Source organism: Pempheris klunzingeri, chromosome 4, assembly GCF_042242105.1.
Source record: "Pempheris klunzingeri isolate RE-2024b chromosome 4, fPemKlu1.hap1, whole genome shotgun sequence".
In the NCBI taxonomy this organism is placed as follows: Eukaryota; Metazoa; Chordata; class Actinopteri; order Acropomatiformes; family Pempheridae; genus Pempheris; species Pempheris klunzingeri.
In genome coordinates, this window is record NC_092015.1 from 10,813,184 (window position 1) to 10,834,794 (window position 21,611).

General features: G+C 41.6%; 1 protein-coding gene across 5 annotated transcripts in view; it reads right to left on the minus strand.

Annotated features, from left to right (window-relative positions):
* Window positions 1-18,695, minus strand: part of LOC139199558 (muscleblind-like protein 1) — a 53,754-nt gene extending 35,059 nt beyond the window's left edge. For 4 of the 5 annotated variants that reach the window (XM_070828601.1, XM_070828602.1, XM_070828600.1 and 1 more), the window contains exons 1-2: window positions 18,614-18,695; window positions 5,190-6,226 (exon numbers count right to left, since the gene is read on the minus strand). In XM_070828601.1, the coding sequence (XP_070684702.1) occupies window positions 5,190-5,363 (174 nt within the window). In that variant the 5' untranslated portion in view covers window positions 5,364-6,226; window positions 18,614-18,695. Of the gene's footprint in view, window positions 1-5,189; window positions 6,227-18,613 lie in introns of those variants that run through there. The other variant, XM_070828603.1, reaches the window with a different exon arrangement.
* Window positions 18,696-21,611: the final 2,916 nt, after the last annotated feature.

The window sequence follows — 21,611 nt, forward strand, 5'->3', positions numbered from 1 at the left end:
AACCACATTACATTGGGAAGTTGCAAAACCAAAAAGGTATAGTTCATATTTATTGCAGTTAGTTCAATAAAAGTTGGAGCAATTTATATGCATTTTCAGCTTTTTGTCTCTTCCTCATTTCTTTCTCTTCCGTAAGATGAATGTGTGTGAACATTCTCTGTGAGTTCTAATGTAAAAGAAACATGGGATTTTGTATTATCACACATCAGATGATCAGGTGGAGTATAGGCCCGGACAAACTCATAAATTCAATGAAAGATACACAATAAACTGAGAGACTGTGGGAATATTACATTCCTCGACTGCAATCGACACCACAAATGAAATGACAGTATGATGAACTACAGGATAAGTTATGTCAACGTTACAGATCTAGGCAACGCGGCTCCGAAAAAGAATTAGGTGGAGGTTAAAGTTAGTGGTGAGGCTTTGTTAGATAGTAAATAAGAAAAGGCACCCCACCCAGAATGCAAATCCTTTCAACAACATTTTGAAGATCTATTGTTATTCGTTTAGGCAATGTTTCCTCTTAATAACTTTTTTATAACTTTATATTTGCAATTTAAAACATTGCTCTGGTTTAATCAATTTTTTTTGGCAGAGCGTGGTCATGATTATGTGCTTGAGGTTACAGACATTGAATACTCGTAAAGTTAACAAATTGCCCTTCCTATCCTTGCATGTGTAAAATCCAAATAAATAGTCAAACTGAGTCCATGCAACACATTTCCTCTCAAGTCTCCAAAAAGAGGAAAGTGAGCTTTTAATGTCTGACTGATCACAGAGCAGTTCCCTTAAGAGCATAAAGTAATCACTGCTAATCTATATCCATGACCACTTATAATTTCATAGTGTTTACTGTTTTCTTTGAAACAAGCAATTTAGTAGATTGGTAAATTCTGATTGGGCTTGTTGGACTACATGTTAACGCTGAGTAACAATCTCTATTTACGGATAAAATATAGTCAGCACAAAAATAAAAAAGTCTTCGTAGATGAGAAAACTTAACTTACAACAACCTCTCTGAAATTAAAATGAAATCTCTTCCTATGTACTTCTGATATTTGTTATTCCAAATAGCAAAAATCAATGAACAGATGAATAACTATGTGTAAACTTTAACAATGTACCATTTTGGTAGTTTAGAGGTTTGTGTAGTATTTTTTACCCACCCAATAGTCCAGCTGAAATCTCACTAGTATTAAACACTCTTATTCATACTTTTCATGGAATAAAGGGTTGTTTTGGACGTTTACTGGGGATTCCTATAATAATGAAATGTTACGATAGAGAAAACACATCTGAATGTCAGTGGAAAGGACGAAAATCTTAATGAGAAGAAATTACTTGGAAATTCACTGACACAATTTCTGCATGGTCTTCGGTAGCTAGTCCATCATACTGTAGCGGAGCTCCTGTGGTCCTTTGGCTCATTCTCACCTGTTTCCCATCACAGCCCAATGGTGAGTTTATTGTATTTAGTCAGCCTAAATACCCCCAGATTTGCTTTTTATTCTCTTACAATGAAACCAGCTTTGTCTCCAGCTGCTAATAGCAACAAGCCTCTGAATTCCTGTAGCGGGAGCCAAAAGGACAAGCAAATACCCCCCTTTTTATCTCTAATTATAGACAGTTGTCTAACAGGTCCAAAACTGACTGTTTGTCTGTGCCTTCAAAAAATATGACAGTTTCGTCACAGGAGTGTTTTCTGATCTGGCACGTCTCTTGTTAAGGTTTTCACACAAAATAAAAGGAGGGGAAAATCTACTTTGAATTTTGTCGGACCACACCAAGTATGTGAATATACATTTTATACAGGTAGTTCTTCAAATAGTAAATGTGTATATATACACTATACACTTTGCACCCCGACAGTTTCCACACATCTTTGTCAGATTACTTTTCCTTGTCCCCAGTAATTCCAGAGTGAGAGGGTCAGTCTCTCTGGCCCTGACTCATTTCCTGTTCGCCTCTATCAGTCTATCCTCTCTTATGCCACCCATCAAATAGTTTTTCCACTACATTCACAGCTGACAAACACATTTTTTGAGATAGCACTGAATGACTGAATGAAGTTTAGGAGAGATAGTGACAAATAAAGACATCTGCATATACAGCCTGGCAACTGGCATGACAATATTTTAAGAATTATAAAGATATAGAGCAAAGTGCATTTATTGAATCTGAGAAGAAAAAATTCTATTTGAATACAAAGAGTGAGATGGAAAAAGCTTAGGAGAGCTACCCTCATGCCTTTCTACCTCTCCAGCTCCAGGTCCTCCTTTCCTTTGCCAGCCTGCATTTCGAAAGGAATGAAAGGAGCGTACTATGCCAAATTGACCAGGAGTGCGAAGCCATGTGTACCACCACCCATCACTTTTCTCCCCTCTTTCTCTGCACATCCTCCTGCCTGTCCTTCCCTATCCCCTTGGCTTTCCCTCCATGCCTAGCTGTGTGTTATGAATTCATCTGCAGATAAAGCAGATCTATCATTCTGTCATTGAGGCAGGGAAGGGAGGTAGACTGTGGAATGCCCTGGCACTGAGAGCAGGGAAGGGCTCTGAGCATAGTGCTACGCTTCCCCGCACATTCCCTGCTGCGCCCGCTCTCGCCCTCTCAGCCTCAGTCTCCCTGTCTGTTTTCATGATCCATGCAATGCCCCAGCAGCCCACCTTACCCATTCCTGTCTTACCTGTACCTACAAAACCCATGCTAGCCATTGGAGCTCCAACCAAACAGCCCAGAACTGTGATAAAAAAAAAAAGTGTGTGGCTTAACATGAACCCCTACTCCCTGTTATAAACCAAAGTAAGCTGTGGCCTGGACCAGCTTGACTGACTCCCAGCTCTGGTCTCCAGTTACACAGAATAACACCCTGCTTGCCAATCAGATAGGAGACAAATTACAGGACATGTGCACAACATGGTAGACTGAACAGAATCACTGTGCTCACTTGAGCCAAAATACCCAGATTGACTTGACTGATATCGCTGAATCCAATGCATTTCCAGCATCTGGAATAATGAGACAGCATGCTGAAATGCAACAGTGTGAGATTTGTGCATATGTACACGCACATGCACTTGTCTTCATATACCATACAATGTATCACAGAAGGTCGTTGTTTTTGCTTGGCTCAACATCAAATATCTCGGCAACTATTGGACTGACGGCCACAAAATTTGGCACTCACATTCAAGTACACCTCAGGGTGAATTGTAATAACTTTGGTGATCCATTATCTTTACATTAATCACCATCATTGGTCAAAATTTGAATTTTTCCATACTTTGGTTTATGACTAAGTATCTGCAAAACTATTGACATTTACATCAGCTTTACTTTGAGTCCATTTGAAACAAAGATGAACATAATAACTGACATAACAAACAGGACAAGCTGCTCGTGTGGCTGCAGAATCTTTGTCTTGTTCAAAATCTCGTTTTTTTTTCTTTTTTTACTGTTCCCTAAAACGTATCACACATGTGACTCGGGGCACTGATTCAAAGTCTTTCTCTTTTGGCACTCATTATAAGATTATAATCACTGGCAATGTTTTGTCCAGGAAGTGCCTACATTCTTTATAGGAGTAAATAAACTGAATTTCTAAGAATTTGGTTTGTTGCCACATACCATGACAAAATGACTGGAGACACTAGAATCTAACTCACTGTAGGTTGTTACTGAAGTTTATACCTGAACTAAACTCAGTGAACATGTAATGCACATGTGCTGCAGGAGCCTTTTTAGTTTTTGTTAAAGAACTACAAAGCATTGAGTTTCAGGACCACTAGATGACACACTAGAGCAACAGTTAGCTCTCTGAACAACAGTCTGTCGCTGAGCAGCGGCTCTCATTCATTCTTCAACTAAGTGGTTGTATAGCCTAGTCCTGTTGCTGGGTTAGTTCACTTAACAACTTATGGAGTCACATGCACACGTGGGCAGACTGGCTACCAAAATAAAGAACAGTTAAGCTCAGATTGCAACACATGCAGAGGGAGTGTGACTCCATTCTCTGTTTAGGATGCCATTACTCCACCCATCAGATATTGTTTCCTGTAGCGGTGCCCTCCGCACTTAGAGTCAAGTTTAAGTTAGGTTTATGGATAGGTGTAGCAGAGATCACCTGGTGGATATCTGCACTCTACTGTGTGCACTATTCTACTTTGGGATACTTTGAATCCTCATAATGTTTGATTGTGTATCAAACTTTTTTCATATATGTATAGTTTTTTTGTTTCTAGGGTAGAGCTCTGGACGCTCGTTGGCACTCCTGCTCATTCACTCACGCATTCATCCTGCTCTAATTAATTCCACTCTCAACAAGTAATTGATGTATATATTGGGGATGTTACAGAAGCGTGTTGAAATCAAGTGCCTGTTGCCATTCATTAGGCCTCACTTCATGACTGAGAGCCATGACATATACTTTCCTTTCACAACTTCTCGACCCAGTCCATTCTATTTTCCCACCTCTTTCCATCTTCTCTCCTGCTTGAATTTTCTTCCCCTCGTCTCTGAGAGAGAGAGAGAGAGGAGCTGCATAGTGGGAGTGTGCTGTCCCAGTGCCAGGGCAAAAATAGACAGTAAATTACAGAGCCTTCTGAGAACACCCCACTGTGCTGTATGACCTCAAAATAACACACTCACAGACTCACATACAAACATGAAATAAAGTGTGCTGCCCTACTTCTATATTTCCCATTTAGCCTGTTGAAGTGACGATCACACAGAAACTTTCACAATGTGCCAACCGACAGTCCTGTGCTAAAGTTATGTGCCAGTGAAGGAAACTCTGAGTCTGATTCACAGATGTTAATGTGATTACGGCCTCATCTCAGCTTACAAGGACACGCACACACACACACACTGAAGTATTTATACGGATATGTATTTATCTCCTTGCACTGGCTAAACCTCAAAAAACAATATCTTTGCAGCAAAATCACTGCTGTTTCCTTGCAACTTACTACACATTGTTCTCCAAAAAGCAGCCCCCGCATCACTGCATCAAGGCCTGAATTGACAACTATACCTTCTTTTTAGGTCTCACAACTTCTGGCATCCCTGTAACCCCAAAATAAAACTTCAAACATCCTAAAGATGACACTTGTCAACACTGCAGGTTGAAAAAAGAGAAGACAGGGCTGTGATGAATGATCATCCCAGGTGTTTGTCATACTCACCTTGAGTGAGTCAAAACAGGCAATGACTCTGCCGTTTTCCACTTGACAGCTCTTGGCAGGGTGGGCAAACTTGCACTCACTGTCCGGCCGTGAACAAGTTCCTCTCTGGAATTCCCGACAAACCTCCAACGTCAGCCACTTTGTGTCCCGGATCGGTGTCACATTCACCGCCATTTTGAACCAGGTAGGAGGGGTCGATTAAGAGGAATAGATATCCGGCAAATGCAATTATGTGTGAGTCTGTATGTTTGTAATGACACTGGGACAAATGGTCAAAGGGATAGTTAAAGGGCATGGGAAAAAGTCCGTTTTTAAGAGGTTTTGTCCCCAGGGTCTGATTCTGAGGAAAAGCCGCCTGTGAGGCCTGGGACTCGCCTACCACCTGCGGCCCATCCTAAGAGTCTGTTTGTGGCTGTAATAGGGATCCTTCACTGCCTGTCACCCAGGCCTTTGGCTGGTGACAGGCACAGAGGTTTGCTTTGTAATCTCTCTCTTTCGTGCTCTCTCTCAAACACACACACAAACCAGTTCTCTCTATCGCCTCGCTCCTCAACTGAACTGTCAGATGAGGCGAACGGCAAAACACATTATCGATCGAGCTGGCCCATGATGAAAAGACGCAGGGCTGGAGGAGAGGAGGAAGGAGAAGAAAGAGGAATGGAAGGAGGAGGATGAGGAGGATAAGGCTGTGGTGGAGGGGAAAGCAAAGAACAATATCCTTCCGCTCACAGGAGCTGATAAAAGTTGTCTGTCTTCAGTGTCAGGCTCTGTCTGCAGAGCAGGGAGGAGTGGTTGACTTCCACAGAGGAGGGCTGAGTGGCGTGGATGGAGAAAGGTCTGGCTGGCAGACAGAGCAGGAGATGGAGGGAGGTGTCAGTGGTGTGGGGACTGGCTCAGTGGATGGGTTTGGCAGTCCTGGCAGTCCTGGGGCTCCTTGTGTGGCTGGCAACTCCGGCAGACATGGACAGGCACAGAGGCAGAGGCGGCTTCAGTGGAGCCAAACAGCCACAGGGGTCAGCGAAAGAAGGCACTTCTCTCTGCGGAGAAGGAGGGAAGAGTGTCAGCGGAGCAGGGCTTAACGCACTCACACACACATGCGTACACATACACTGAGGCTTATACACTTCGGCACACATTTGCATTCACACACACACACACACACACACACACACACACACACACACACACACACACACACACACACACACACACACACACACACACACACACACACAGCTTCATTCGAACACGTTTCCCAGCCATTCTCTTGCACATCCTCTCTCACGGTAGCCCTCACAGAGACTGCCGGGCTCTCAGCTGGAAAATCAAATCAAACAGCATATCGCTAACAGTAAGGCTCACGCATTCAGGCGCAGACAATTTATTTCAAAGGAAGACAGTGAAGAAGAGAGAGAGATCAAGAGACAGGAAAGAAAAAATAAAAAAGAAAGATAGTGAGAAAAGTTCTGTGTATGCATCTGTGTTTGTGTCCAAAGGCATGTGTTCTACAAGAAGTTTTAACACCAATATATAAGTAGTATGTTATTCAACAATACTAATAGTGTTGACTCTGACTGTAGTTTATGTTAGAATATGATTTTTAACATCTACTAATACTGTAATGCCTTCAAAATAATCATTGCAATTTGCACAAATCAGGCTTTACGTTAATATGAAATGAATCTAAACAAAAAAGAAAATTACAAATAATGTGACTGAAAAATAATAAAATAAAACTATTACTGACATGTACACTTTTATAAGTCTTAATCTCTGTGATTCATTTCACAGAACAACTGTGATTGATTGAAAAAGAACCAGAAAAGCCTGCATTGTAAAAAAAAAAAAAAAAGAACACTGTACCTAATTTGTAGGCATCAATGACAAATAAGCTTGTGTTTGAGAGTATTGATTAGTGAGTCATCAATCTGCTCATCCCTGGTGAGACTGGATAGATGCATCAGCTGGCAGGTAGCTGGGTAAGACAAGAGAGATAAGGACTAGATGAGAGAGAGAGAGAGAGAGAGAGGGAGGGATTTTTCTACTTTTCTTTTGTCACACACATTCCTGCATGCCCCTGAAGAACAGACTTCACCCCCAAACTCCTACAGCAGATACACTCACAGTAAGTGCCCTTAAACCTACATCCCACATGTTGATATATCACTTCGCCACAGTCATTACGTAATATTCTAATGAATATGCTCACATGCTGCACTGATATGATGCCCAGAAGTTTGTGGGCAACTTTAGAAGGACTTTACTAAGAATAACCCCTGTGTTACTCAGGTAGCCCTGTTATTCATGATGTAGCCCTGTCCCTAGATATGCAGGCTTAGGAATATGTAACTCTTCTTTACTGAGCTGACTACTGTGCGTCATTGTTAGGGTCAGATCTGACTTAAGAAGTCTACTAGTGGTCATGATTTTGGTCTGAGACAAAAACACAACACCCTTCTTTGTGTCAGCTAGGCCGGTGCTGCCTTAGTTTTTTGCACTCATGTGGGAAACACTAACATCTAAGACCGTAAAATTAGCTTCCACACACTTTTGTCAGCCACAAAGACGAACAGCAACAATAGTGAATGATGTGAAAAAGTTGCATGTGATAGCATCTTAAATGGTTACTGTTTAGTATCATTGGTTGCCAAAGTTTCCTACCAGTAAGTGAACTCATCAACATCTGACAAGGGATAGAAATAAAGTCCTGTACTTGACTGGGAAAACTTTCCCTTTCTTGCATTCCCTACTATTATTAGGCTATTAGCTAAGGTTTTCTAACTACATGCAACAAAGTCAGGCATTTTTCGCTCAGGACAGTTACAGCACATTCTGGGAACTGAAAGAGATCATAAACTGAAGCAGACGATGAGTCAGGGTGAAAATGATTTGCAGCTATTTATCACAAAATAGCCTAACCCTAAGCACACTGAAAATCCCAGATAGTTAACACCTTCAATCATTAATACGGACATAGAAATGGTGGTTTGAAGAAAAATTAGCACAAAAAAGGAGGAAAAGTTAAAAAAGTGTAAATAAAAAAAGACCAAGGTAAAAATACTCCCTTGGTCAAACATTGACTGCTTATGTGTCATGCTCTCTTCTCTTATTTGGGCCGTTCACATCTGTGGTGAACTACTTTTTCAGGCCAAAGCTGATATTTCGAGCAGTGCGAGTGTGTGTGTGTGCGGACAAGAGCAAGAGGCCAGGACAGCCCACTGTATCTGGAAGGAAGACTGTGGTAAGGAGAGAGAACACGGACAGGGCTACCATTACCAGTGCATTAAATATGGAGTGACAAAGTTAGTCTTCTGCATCGCCTATTCTTACTCACTTCCTGACCTCTCCTGTACCTTTCTCTCTATTGCACCACTAAATCCCAGATGTTAGGAGGGTAGGTGGCATTTCTTGCATGCAAATGAGATCAGGAAGGCCTACGAATGAAACGCAAATAACCACAAGAATTTTGGGTTTATTTATTTATGGGGAAATCTTGGTCATTTTTCAAGGTGGTTTTTATGTTCACATTTCTGGCCTGACTGTGGGCCGAGCTAAAGGCTCGTCTACACAGAAGGTGTTTCAGCTGCCTTTCTGTCTCATTTGTGTCTGAGGGAACAGATGTACTTCTATTTTAATTAGGGACCCATCAATCAAATCTGTCTAATTGGTATCTAGGCAAAGGTTGATATTATTAAGCAGATTGGGTATTGGCCAGTCCTAACCTATACACCATTAAGTACAGTTTTTGTTTTGTTGCCGTCATTATAAAATGAATTATATGCACTACCTCTTACATTTTTTTCAATAAAATGCTACTTTCACTTTGCAGGGTACAGAGTAGCGTTCACTATGGTGCAACTGTGCTCTCACCACCTGCATTGTAGACAACGAGGAAACGCTACTCATAAGAGCATATTTTGGGGAAAGCAGCATGAGCCTCCCAAAGGCTCCAAAATAAACAACTCAATTTTACGGAAATCATTAAATCATCTTTATTGCTAACAAAGCTGTAGCTTTCTACTGTACTGCTCATTCTAAAAAAGACAGATCATGAACGCATTTTATAACTGAACACAAAACCCAGCAGTGGACAGTATCAATAGTAAGGTCTGTTTTTTGAGTTTTAAAAATCAAGCTGCTTCTCCTTGGAAAAAAACAACACACGCATACTTGCACATTTAAAGCACCAGTTTTTGGCTAGAAACATTTGCTCACCATAGTTTTCCCACTGCTGTTTCAGGGGTAACAGGTCTGAGCAGAGAGGAAATGTGAATTCAGAGAGAAAAGCCACTGAATACACAGTAGCGCTGAACTCTGGCATGCCCTGACATAAAAGAGAATATGCCCCATTTACAATGACTGCATGAATGAAAAGGGAACAAATAGCTGGAGAATGTACACATATTAGATTAGACAAACTTACCCTGCAGTCCTAAGGCAATGTCTCGCTAGTTTTCTCAAAGGAGTTATGTTTTCTGTGGATTTTCATACAGCACTTGTGTGATACCCAGGTGGAAACAGCTATGACAAAATGAGCAGCCATGAGCCTTAACGCCTAATAAAGTAGATTTAACATATGGGGCTCCACCTACATGTATTATCAGCTCTCGTTTTGTGCCAAAAGCTTGAACTAAATTCCCATTAAACAAGCACAACCCATTTGAAAACTGAGAGTGAGTGAGGCTCATAAGACGAGGCACACGTCAAAATAGAAGATTAAAACTAAGGGGTTAAAAATATGAGAAATTACTCTGGCATTGAGGAAATATATAAATAAAGGAGTCATCAATAAGCATCTTAGCATGTGTGAATAATGCATGTGGCCATTTCCCGTAGCCAGAGGCAGGAGATATTATTACACCATCAGATCAACTAGCCAAGGTAATAAATTGGAAAGGAGAAAGAGGTAGAGACGGCTGGGGATATTACGCACTCCCCACCCCACCCCACCCCACCCATGCCCGAACTCTCCCAAAAGACACACACACACACACACAAACATATACACACACTTCATTAAAGTATAGAGAGTAAAATCTTAGCTAAACATTTTGTCTCACCCAAGACATCAGCTGCTGACATGTGGTCCGCACAACGCAGGGTGTCATACCGTGTGTGTCACAGGTGCTCATGTAACTCCTCGTTTAAGGAGAGCCGCCTGATCCTGTGCTAATCCATTTGGCCGAACTCTGGATTATTTCATGGCTATGACAACTCTCCAATAAAAACAGTGATTTAGCCTGCAGTGACACCACTGCTGCTGAATTACTGACTGTTAGGACCCAATTACATACACAGTTAATGTGTTTTATTATATATTATTATGTTTTAGGCTACATGAAAGGGAATGCTTAACTGTGGTGTTCACAGCAAAAAAATTGGACTCTTTTCATCATTGACTACAAAAAAGCAATCATTGTGCACGAGTTTGTGTAAAATCCAAAGCCAACACCACGTTTTTTTTGCCTTCATCAATTTAGAATCTTAGTCTTAAGTGTTTTGACAAAAATCAATATGTTTTTTAGTTCAGTCTTAATCAACAAAATTAAACATTACCGACAGAGACGCTAGTAAAAGCATTATTTTGCTTATTAATGTTAATGTCAAGTAGTACAATGAACATGTGAAGCAGAGATAGTTTTGGGCAGCTTAGAGATAATGTTTAACTAATCAGAACTACTGCTACTGGACATTTTACTCTACAGATGTGTGTAGGTCATTGGATAAGACAGTAGTTGTCCCTTTGTTTCACATTATTATTTAGCTTTTATGAATTAACAAAAATAATGCATATTCTATTTTGTTTTAGTAATGTTTTTGTTGGAAAGGATGTCAACACATAAGTTTTATTTCTGTGGTAAAGATTGACACTGAACAGTGATATTAATGTTCATTGCTCAGTGTAAGCCACATGGAATTGAATTTTGTTATATAGTGAGGCCTCTCGCACTGTTAATACAAGCCACATTCAGCCCAGCATTTGAGAGCAATGCCGAGAGAGAAAGAATGAGGAAAAATGGAGTGAACAGGGGCCAGAGATGGGAGTCATTTATCCACCTTGAATGACTTCCAGAATAGAAAAAAATGAGGGGAGGTGAAGAGAAGAAAGCCAGAGAGCAGGTTCCTCCATGTTTGATTTCCTGTGGCTGACCTTTGAAACACAATAGACAGGGAAACAAAAAGAGCAGTGGTCAAATCTTGCTGCAAAGCAAGAGGAAACTATTTGCTTCAAAACAAGTTCCCCAAGAGAGTCACAGTGTAAACTCTGATCTGTTAAAGTGCCCTTTGAGTGGCTGTCTGGCAGTCAAAAGGTCTTGTTTGTTTGGACAGCAAGTTGACGGTTGAGACATCCTGTAAGTGTTACAACTTCGGCAAAGGGCTCAGATTCAGATTTTTACGCTTTGTCCCCGATGATGTTGGTTGATTGGTAGTGTAATTATGGCACCTTCTCGAAAGCAAAAGAGAGAAACAGAGGGAAAGACGGAGGGAGGGAGGGATAATTCAGAAATGCAAGAGGTTAAAGGGTGCTGACTGCAGCAGCGAAAAGCAGATGCTGGACGCTTCGTATTACACCGCATCACTGGCTGACCAGGATATCATCTATATGTGACCCGAGCTGCCCTTTATACTGATAGGAGCATCAGGAGTAAGGGAGGGGGAGGGGCAATGAGAGACAAATAGAGTAAGGGAGACCAGAGGTGGTGACAGGGGAAGGATAGAGGCTAGAGGAAGAGTGACGGGAAGCAAACAGGAGCAATTAGTACAAGTTGGTGAGAGACAGAGGTCGGTGTCTTGTAGTGAGGGGGGCGGGGGGGGGAGCAAGGTGAGTACTGGCTGGCATAAAAGAGGAGGAATCAGAGGGAGAAGTAGGGAGGGCAAAAAGCTGAATTTTGTTCCATTTCAAAGCACTGCTGGATCTCCGCTGTGATATCATCTTGACATTTCTCATCTCTCTTCATTTATCTTTCTCTGATCCCCACCTGTTCGCCTTTTCTATTTCTCTTCACCCTTATGCTTCAGCGTTTTCCTCTTTTCCTCTCCCCGAATCTCTTCTTCTTCTTCTTCTTAGAAACCTGCTCGCCTCCTGCTAAGTTGCACTCCGTGTATCATGTGACACAAAACAACTTTGTCAACATGGCTCGTCTTTTAATAGTTGCTGTCCTCGTTTTGTGCGCCCACTGTCTCTCCCCCTCATTCCTTGTTCGCACAACACCTTAGTCTGCAGTACGACTGTGGCGTGCTGCAAGGTCATCATCGCCACGGCAACTGGAGAGACCATGTTTAAGGCAAGGGCAAAGTGGTTAATGGTGTCATCTCCAGCCTGATTTCATGGCAGTATGGGGGAACTCATATGAAAGACAACAAGTTTTCAAATGAAACGTATGACCTCTGAACAGTACTAGACCTCTTGACTGTGCATGAATGAGGCGAGAGCAGCCACTTACTCCAAAACTGATGGTTTGTAATACTTTAATCTAACCAATGTAACAATTTTTCTCACAATGACGTATAAAACAACACTTTATTATCACAAAATCTAATCAGCTCTGCCTAGTACAACAGTCAAACCAAGGTCTGAACACTGATAAGGTGCGACAGCAATGGAAAGATCAGCAACTTTCTTGACGACGATGAAATCCAGAGTTAATACATTTGTGAAACACAAGATACCTTTGAAAACGAAAACTAGGTCAAAATGCAATACAGCTTTTGCAACCAAACCAAAAATGACAAAAGGACAAAAGCGTAAATGAGCTACTATTGAAATGCAGTCTTATGCCATGACCTGCAGAGTCACACATTGTGTGCTCCTGATTGGTGAAGTGTATCCTGAGCTGCCCAGACTGATCTCAGAAGTTATTAGCTGGTTGACCTGTTGCACTGCTCGTAAGCAGCATTTCATTTCAGTAATGTTTTGACTGCCAATAATTTCAGTCACCATTTCCTTCCTGAAAGGAAAAAAGGCCGGCAGTACAGAGTAATGCAAAGAAATGTCACAGTAGGCAAGAAACTGACTGGCAAAAAGCCCAATTCTCTTTTTACCGCAGCTTACTCTGACCCAGAAGTCTGCAATCAGATAAACGTCCCAAATTGCTCTGGGAGTCTTACATTTGTCACTCTTCAAATGATATGATGCTGAAATTGTGCTATCTGGTATATTGGTAGATAGCCATTTGCTGTGCATGGGAGTATGGATTGATTTATAACAGCGAAGGGAACAGTGGCGACCTACTAGCAGAGAGAGCAGGACTTTCAACCTCTATGAAGACAGAAGATGACAGTATTTGCTGCTTGTATGAAAACACAGTGTTAGCTCACTGTTGAGGATTTTAAATTCTTAACCTGACAACAGGTAACTACTGAGTGCTTTAAAGCAAGCCACTGAACTTTACTGTATGTTAAACTAGTGTAACATCTGCCAACTGCAGATATTTAGCCGAGCTAATGTGATGTTCATCGACAGACCCAAGTGTTCACAAAAGTTGACGTGTTTTGCAGCAGAGTACCACATTCCTATACCACATTTATTCATTTTACACAGAAATACTTGCTGTAGTCATATTTCTAACTCAGCATAAATGTTGAGTTAGCACGCTAAAAACCTTGGCTCCTACACGCATGGTTGTTGTGCTACCTTGCGGTACATAGCTGGCAGGAATCATAGAATGGCGACATCTCTGGATTTTTTCTTTAAATACAAGTAATATTCAAGATTTATATAATTTTTCATTCATGATGGAGGCATGGCTCATTAAGAACGCATTAAGTTATATGACAGTGAATAATGGATGCTGGATGAGCCTCATCTTTTACTTTAGATTAAGATATTGCATTTGGTCTGGATACATTTACGGTATAACTCAGTCACAATTGAAATGTTGCTTATTTTTCTTCCTGTTTAAATTGCTTGAGGGACGCTGAGTGATGGACATCTTGACAAGATTAATGAGCTCAAATACCTTGCTGAGGGGACAACAGTATTAATAATGCTCACACGTGGTCCCTGTCAAGCAAATGCTCAGTCCCACCTCATGCAAGCTTGGGATTTGACCCAACAGTTTTTGGCTGAGTGCTGGCCATTCTGAAATGGTACTCCATTATGATGATGTTTCCACAGATTGTACCATCAGGGTAATCTTAGACTTTATTCCATTCCCTAGCTGTAACACACACACACTCACACACACATTAGTATTGACCACAAACCATGAGACAGCAGATCTGCATCATCAACGGAGGATACACAACTACACAGATGAATGGAAGGTCAGTCAGTGCATTGATATTCAGGACACAGCTACATGAGTAATATGTATGCATATGCACAACATCAACCATCTCTCTTGTGTGAGCTCACTATCTCTCTCTCACACATACACACACATAAAGACACACAATCTATGACTCCCTCCTTCAGCTGTAAGACAAACAGAGGGGAGGGGAGACGACGAGGGCAGTCAAGTGGCACGTGTGCAAGCTGTCGTCTGCACTGTGATATCAGCGCAAGTGTTTAAACAGCCTGACGTGCACATAGAGACAGGGGGTGAGGCAGTTATAGTCGACACCCACATGAATAGGGATGTGAGATAATACACTTCTAGATCCATGGTTATGCATTCGTCTCTGTGTGTTAGGGGGTGGGGGCAGTTACATGTATTGTGCATGAATGCACTCATTTTGTTCACGCACACATCTGCTTTTTACCCCGAGCTTCACTGCAGTCTGGCTACCTGGCTTTGGTAGCGCCAGTATGGTGTAATGCAGCGGTAGCAAGGGTGTCATTGAGTTCATGGACATAAACCAACCCACTGCCAGACCAGTCTGCTCCTCTCAGGAATAGCAATAGAGGAGGTGTGTGTATGGGTATCTGTGTGTGTGTGTGTGTGTGTGTGTGTGTGTGGGTGGAAGCGTTGATCGAGACAGATTGGAAAAAAGTGAGAATTAGAGGAACAGTCAGAGAGACAGACAGACAGACAGACAGGGTAAGAAGCAGAGAGGAGGTTTCCAAGATATATAGATGTTGTAGGTAGAAATGAGGGAGACATATTCCAAAGAAAAATACTCTCTTGTGTAAATTTACCACCTCCACATGTGGCATTTTGAGCACGGGGGCCTTTGTCAGTCATGTAAACAGGTAAACACACACACGCACACACTCACACATACAGTCTTTCCTTAATATTTTCACTGTGTCTCTCTTGGTCTCACACTCAGATACATTCCAACCTGGACAGACGCCGAGAGAGGTGACTTAGCGAATGATAAAAGCAAAAAAAAAAAAAAATGAGAAACACATACAGATGGACAGACAGGTAGAAAGAGGAGAGGTATAGGAGCAGAATGAGAGAGAGAATTCAGACAGAGAGAGATACAATACGTACAGCAAGATAAGAATAATTTATGACAGTGGAAAATCCTTGACAGGAGACGGTTCAGTAACAACGAGATGATCACTGATTAGAAGCTGAATGGTTGAAAAGCTCAGAATTGTTGTAAAGATTATGAAGCTCAATAGATGAAGATGATTAACACTAATGATTTGGCCCTCTGTGAATTTTTCACATTCCACAGTCTGGTATTTTTCATCAAATCAGGAAATACCAAAGGAGTGGATGCTCCCCAAAAGGAAATATCTACAATCAGCTCTTCAAGTCGCAGCCACACACACATGAAGTGCAGAATCCCTGACTTGTCATCAAAGCAGCATTTGGCCAAACAGGGGATAATCTGTACTCCTCAGCTGTCTATGACCAGTGATTCAGTTTGACACCTTAATCTGTGGAAATCACAGAGGGCTCCTCCGTGGAGCCAGCTGTATTTACTATAGATTACATCTCCCACTAGTGTGCATTAGTCTAGTGACAGCTTTGCAGACTGCAGGGAAAACAGCAATCATACACCATTGACTGACTCACTGTGATTTTGCCACTTGCCAAATGGCCTTGCAGGACTCTCCCAACCATTTGCCTGAGTGACTGACTGTCTATCTGTCAGTTAGATGCTCTGTGTTGAATGTCTGAAGCTTGAGACTCAAAGGCATCTCCGGACACATTCTCCGCTGTCACCTTGATCAGAGCATCCGCCCTACTTTCTTCTACCTTGATAATTGAATAATGTAAATTAGGGGATCAGGGCGCTCATGTCGCTATACACATACACACAGATTTTCTCTGACACACACAAACACACTGCTCATCTGCATTCAACAGACTGCCCCGTGCCTGCTGAGGACAGCAGGGAGATGACATCACTTCTAAAGGACAGATTAGTTGAGGGATGAAACAGGAAGGTGGGGGGGAGGAAAAGGGGACAAATTCATGGAGAAATCTCATCTCCCCTTGTTTTTTAAAAAAAAAAACCAGAACAGTCAAAAGCAGGTGAGCTTGCATCCTTTCCCTCTCGCTCTTTCTTCTCACACGCAGTTGTTTAGTCAGGACCGTGTGTGCTGCGTAATTCAGTATGTATCTGAGTGCCTCTGTGCTCTCACTGTTCTATACTCTAATGACCTTGTAGAACTGCCTGCTCTGATCTGCAGAGAAGCTTTTTCAACCCACTGAGAGTCAGACACCGAAAGAGAAATACAAAGTGAGCCATAAAAAAGCAGAAAGACAAACAACTGCAGAGAACGAGAGAGGGTGAGGAAGTGAAACTGTGAAAGAGAGATGGAGGTGCTGAGATTAGTGGGTGAGAAGAGGGCAAAAACGGGGAAAATATAGATGGACACAGACATCCCCTACTCTAAAATGTAGTTTCTTACTTTAATTTTATTACTTTCAGTTTTCTGAGCTTCTAAGGTTTGCCATGATGTTGGAGCTGCATTTAAGTTTGCAACTTAAGGTACTATTAATGCAACACTCCCTGTCACAGCTTCAAAATTAAAGTATTACCAGCAAACCACACAATGTTTTTTTTAAGTGAAGAATGTAGCTACAGAAAGAGAAGCCTCAGTCATGAAGGTTAGTCATGTGTTTAAAAATCAAGGTCTATATTAAGAAATTGATTTTTCTCTTTGTCAGTGGTTTTTGAATGTCACAAATGTGAAAGGGCAAGAGAAGATGAAGCTACATGCATTTTATTAGATGAACGTCCAACATGTCATCAGAGAAGTGGCACCTTTTCCTATTTTACTTCCTGCGTGAAGTATGGAGAATTACCATCATAAGCTCTGCTCAAAGCACGGCATAGTGCAGGTTTCTAAACCGCAAGGAAAGGAGAGTTGTGCATGTTGGGAAGATTGATTGAAAGTGTTTGGACCCCAAAGCAAATGCATTTCAGACACTTTCAGCATATTTCAGTAAGTGAGCTTTTAATGCAAAAACAAGCACATGTTCTAGATAAAATTGTATTCCATAGACTGAATTTTGTAAATACAGGTTATATATATATATATATACATATATATACTCTGTTTATTCTTTCATTTTCTCTCCAAAAATGGCACACATGTTTAAGCATAGCTATTCATAAATCCATTATATAGTTGCTCCCCGTCAACAGCAAATATCACTTATATTCAGATATTTATAAAGAAGCTCTGACAGAAATATCAGCAGTATCTATAGAAACGGCTTTCATCCGTTTACTTTATCAATGGATGCAAACTTTACTACAAAATAAAAAGTGAGAAAAAAAAAGTAAATCATTATATCTTTATTATGTTGACTGCTTTTGGCATTTCAACAACATGCAGATTTCTGATGACTGTGTGCGTACACATGTGTGTTAATACGTGTGTGTATTAGACTGGTACAGGCTGCCCGGGCAAAGCAGGAGTTTAATAATTTCCTGAGGGCAGCCGTAGTGTAAACACCAGTAGTCCAGTCATTATACAGGAGGAGTGTAGGGCGGTTCATATGTGTCAGTGTATTTCTGAGGGAGAGTCGGTGTGTGTGTTTTCATTCATTCATCCATAAACGTGAGCTTGTATCTAGCTTTATTAACAGTGGGAGTCACACAACAGGGATTTCAGTGTAATCCAAGAGAGGAAGAGAGAGACCGAGTGTAGTCTGCCAGAAAGGGGAATGTGTGTCAGTGTATGTGTCTGTGTCTGTGTGTGCGTGTGTGTGTGTGCTAACTACTCTGCGGAACATTAAACACTAACGTTACCCATTCTTTTGTCCGCTCAGCTCTTTTCCACATTAAAACTGTCCCACCTCATACGCCCACGCATTAGCAGTGAAGCACGGTGGCCATCTGCATATGTACACACACGCACACACGTACTTACAAATGTATAAGTACATATAACTCGCTTAAACACACATCAACACATCCCACTTAACATCCAGATGGTGAATTAAAATTCCAAAAGCGGAGCAGAGCAGAAAATGCAAGCAGGGACAACTTAGTCTTGTGTCCAAACAAACAAATTAACACACACCCCACACACACACATATACACAGAGTAAACAGCAAAGACTTACTGTATCTCTGCAAGGACTCATCTGACTGCTGCTGAGGGGAGAATGGAAAGTGAAAACCTCATGCTTGCTTCGCGGCACTCCTCTCTTTCACTCCCTCCGTCACTGCCCCCTCCTCCTTCCTTTTTCCTTCGCTCTCTCCCTCCCCTGCCTCTTTTCCTTCCTCCTCCTCCTCCTCCTCCTCCTTCTCTTCCTCCTTCCCTCCCTGTCCTTCACTCTCTCGCTCCTTCTCTCTCCCTCCTTTCCTCTTGGCAGAGCCCTACTGTATTCAGATACACCAGTCTCCATATAAGGCGGCACAGCTAAACATGTCACACATAATTTATCCACAGCAGGCTGCGAGTTCACCTTTCACAGCTCGCGCTTGGATCATATGCAAAAGAGGGAGGAGAGGAGAGGAGAGGAGGGAGGGCAACGCAGCGGAACTTAACTCAGACAAACTTCTACTGTCAACAGCCACGTTCCCACAATTTCACACTGCGTGAGAGTGTGTGTGCGTCTGCATGCATGTGTGTATGTTAACAAATGCTGGCAATCAGACCGTGAAAATGCTACTGGAGACCAAAATACAATTCACCTGCACTATCCAACACCTCCCTCTTCCTCTTTTCCTCCTCGCAGTCTCTCCACCATCTGTATCTGCAGGCAGTAAATCTCATACAGATGATGTTTGTGAGACCTGTCCACCTGCACGCCCCCCCCCCCTTCTCTATCTCCCTCTGCACTCCTTATCTATGCTACTACCTTTATAAAACATGACTGACGGGAACAGAAGAGGGACAAATCAAACTGCAAAGAAAAAAAAATAAAAATAATAAAAGGTTAAACAGAGGCAGAAAAAGAGAGGAGGAGTTAAATCATTTTGTTTTGTGATTGAAACAGGGTGATGCAGTGAGTGAGAGTGCAAGGGGAGTGAGATAAAAAATAATATGTCAACAAAGAAGACGCCATGGCACGGAGTGCTGTCTAGTATCAGCCATGAGAATCAGCACGATTCACTCTGATGGTGTGTCAGGTTTTTCACAATCGATGGCTTTAAAGATACATTCCTGCTGACCTCTCTTCTGCCTCCTCTCCCTCCTCTGGTTGAGTTGTTTTTTTTCCAAGTTACAGTCCTTCGATTGCACTTGAAAAAAAAATATGGCACACAGATAGGAGTTGTGGTGAAGACCGAGAAAAAGGAAAAGCAGAGTATAGAGAGATTGAGAGATTGGGAATAATAATAGCTGCACTTGAGTAGCAGTGCTAGCTGGTAGCTTTCTCCTCCCTCCTCCACAGCTTCAGTCCACTCACAGGACAGCAAGAGTCACAGCTCTGTTGCCATGGTGTCTAACTCCATCAAACACTACGTCAGGTGCGTGTGTGTCTATGGGAGCATGTGTGAGTGCGTGGTGTTGTGTGTGTTTGCGGAGGTGTGTGTGTATGTGTCAGGTGGGTGTTACCAAGTGACTCAGAGCCACATCACTGACTTGTGGCTGCAATATATTAGGTTGTTTGGAATTCATCACTGTATTGGCTTGTGTGTCCATGTGTCCATGTGTCCATGTGTGTGTGTGTGTGTGTGTTTGTGTTTGTGTGTGTGAGAGAGCGAAGGGGAAAGGTGTTGATTGAACAGCAGCCTGCAGCCGGCCCTCAAAAGCACCTATGATGGATCTGCGCTAGTCTGAGTGTTAATGTTTAGCTTCAGCTTCTATAAATATTTATCAATTCATTCATAGAGTCAAACCAATGCGCTACAGACGCCGGTAATATGGAATTTCAATTTTAGAGCTGGCAAGTCACTGACTTGTGCCCAAAAAAGGCCCTGTGGTTGTCTTCCAGGATGACACTGAATTGGAAATGGGATGCAGTGTCTCCATGTGAGTGCATGTTGTATTGTGATTGTCTACACTACAAACTGACTCAAAAACTACAGGATGTGATAGCATTTTTCCCTGGAAAAGCTTTGTCTGTGAAGTGTTTGAGTTATGCTCTGTAAGGCAATATTTATTTTCACTCAGAGCACAGATGTCAGCTACATATTTAGTGTCTTGCTCATGCACACTTGAGTAGGTCAACTGTTTTCAAACGTTCTCCACACAATATCGTCTCACACTACAAAAAGTAGCAGTAGCAGTAAGTTCAAGGTAATACTCTTTTACAAGTCAAAATATTTAAAAAAAATTACAATTTAATTTTGCGAAAAATAAAAGCACTTTAAGCAAAATGTACTTAAACCTGCATTTACAGATTTTTGGATACTCGGAAACAAGCTGCAAACAAACGCAACAGTGCCACAATGTCACTGTATAAAGTTGATATTTTGAATTTGTCAGAAAACTGTTGTCAATTTACATATCCAGCAGATGCAGAGCAGCATTACTCATTCATTAGGAGCCATGTTCCAGAGGATCTGGCAAATGTAAGTACAATATTAACTCTCTTTAAGGCTCTGTTTTGGTCTCCACCAACTCCTCTTGGATTTAGCTCTTTACCTACTAATTGCTCTGCTATATTCACCAGCTAGTTGCCAATTCTGTCTGTTTGCACTTGCAAAGCAGGTAGTGTGCAGTCAATTTTTCAAGTTTTTTCACAAAAAATGCCGCCATCTGAAGCTCAAAAACTCTGATGAGAGCAGTGAGAGCGAACTAAAAAATTGCAGGCCAGAATGTCAAAACAATTAGCTTAAAGTTGCTAAAACGCCCCGTAGAGATGAGGGGAAATGTAAAGTCAGGTGATCATTTTTTTGTGGGTTCATTACTAAGAATGACACATTACATTACATGACACAAACTAATATAATGTATAGTCATTTGATTCATTGATATAAAGACACTGATTAGAGCAACTTTAAAAATTGTCAAAAAAGTTTAACGCACTTACTATCAAAAGTAAAAGTATTCACTGTGGAGGTAGAATAGCTTCTGTTAGTGTGTATTATTCCATGTTAAATTATTGGAGTATTATTTGTGTGTTAACATGCAAACAACTTTTCAATGTTATCTGATCAAAATTGAATTAA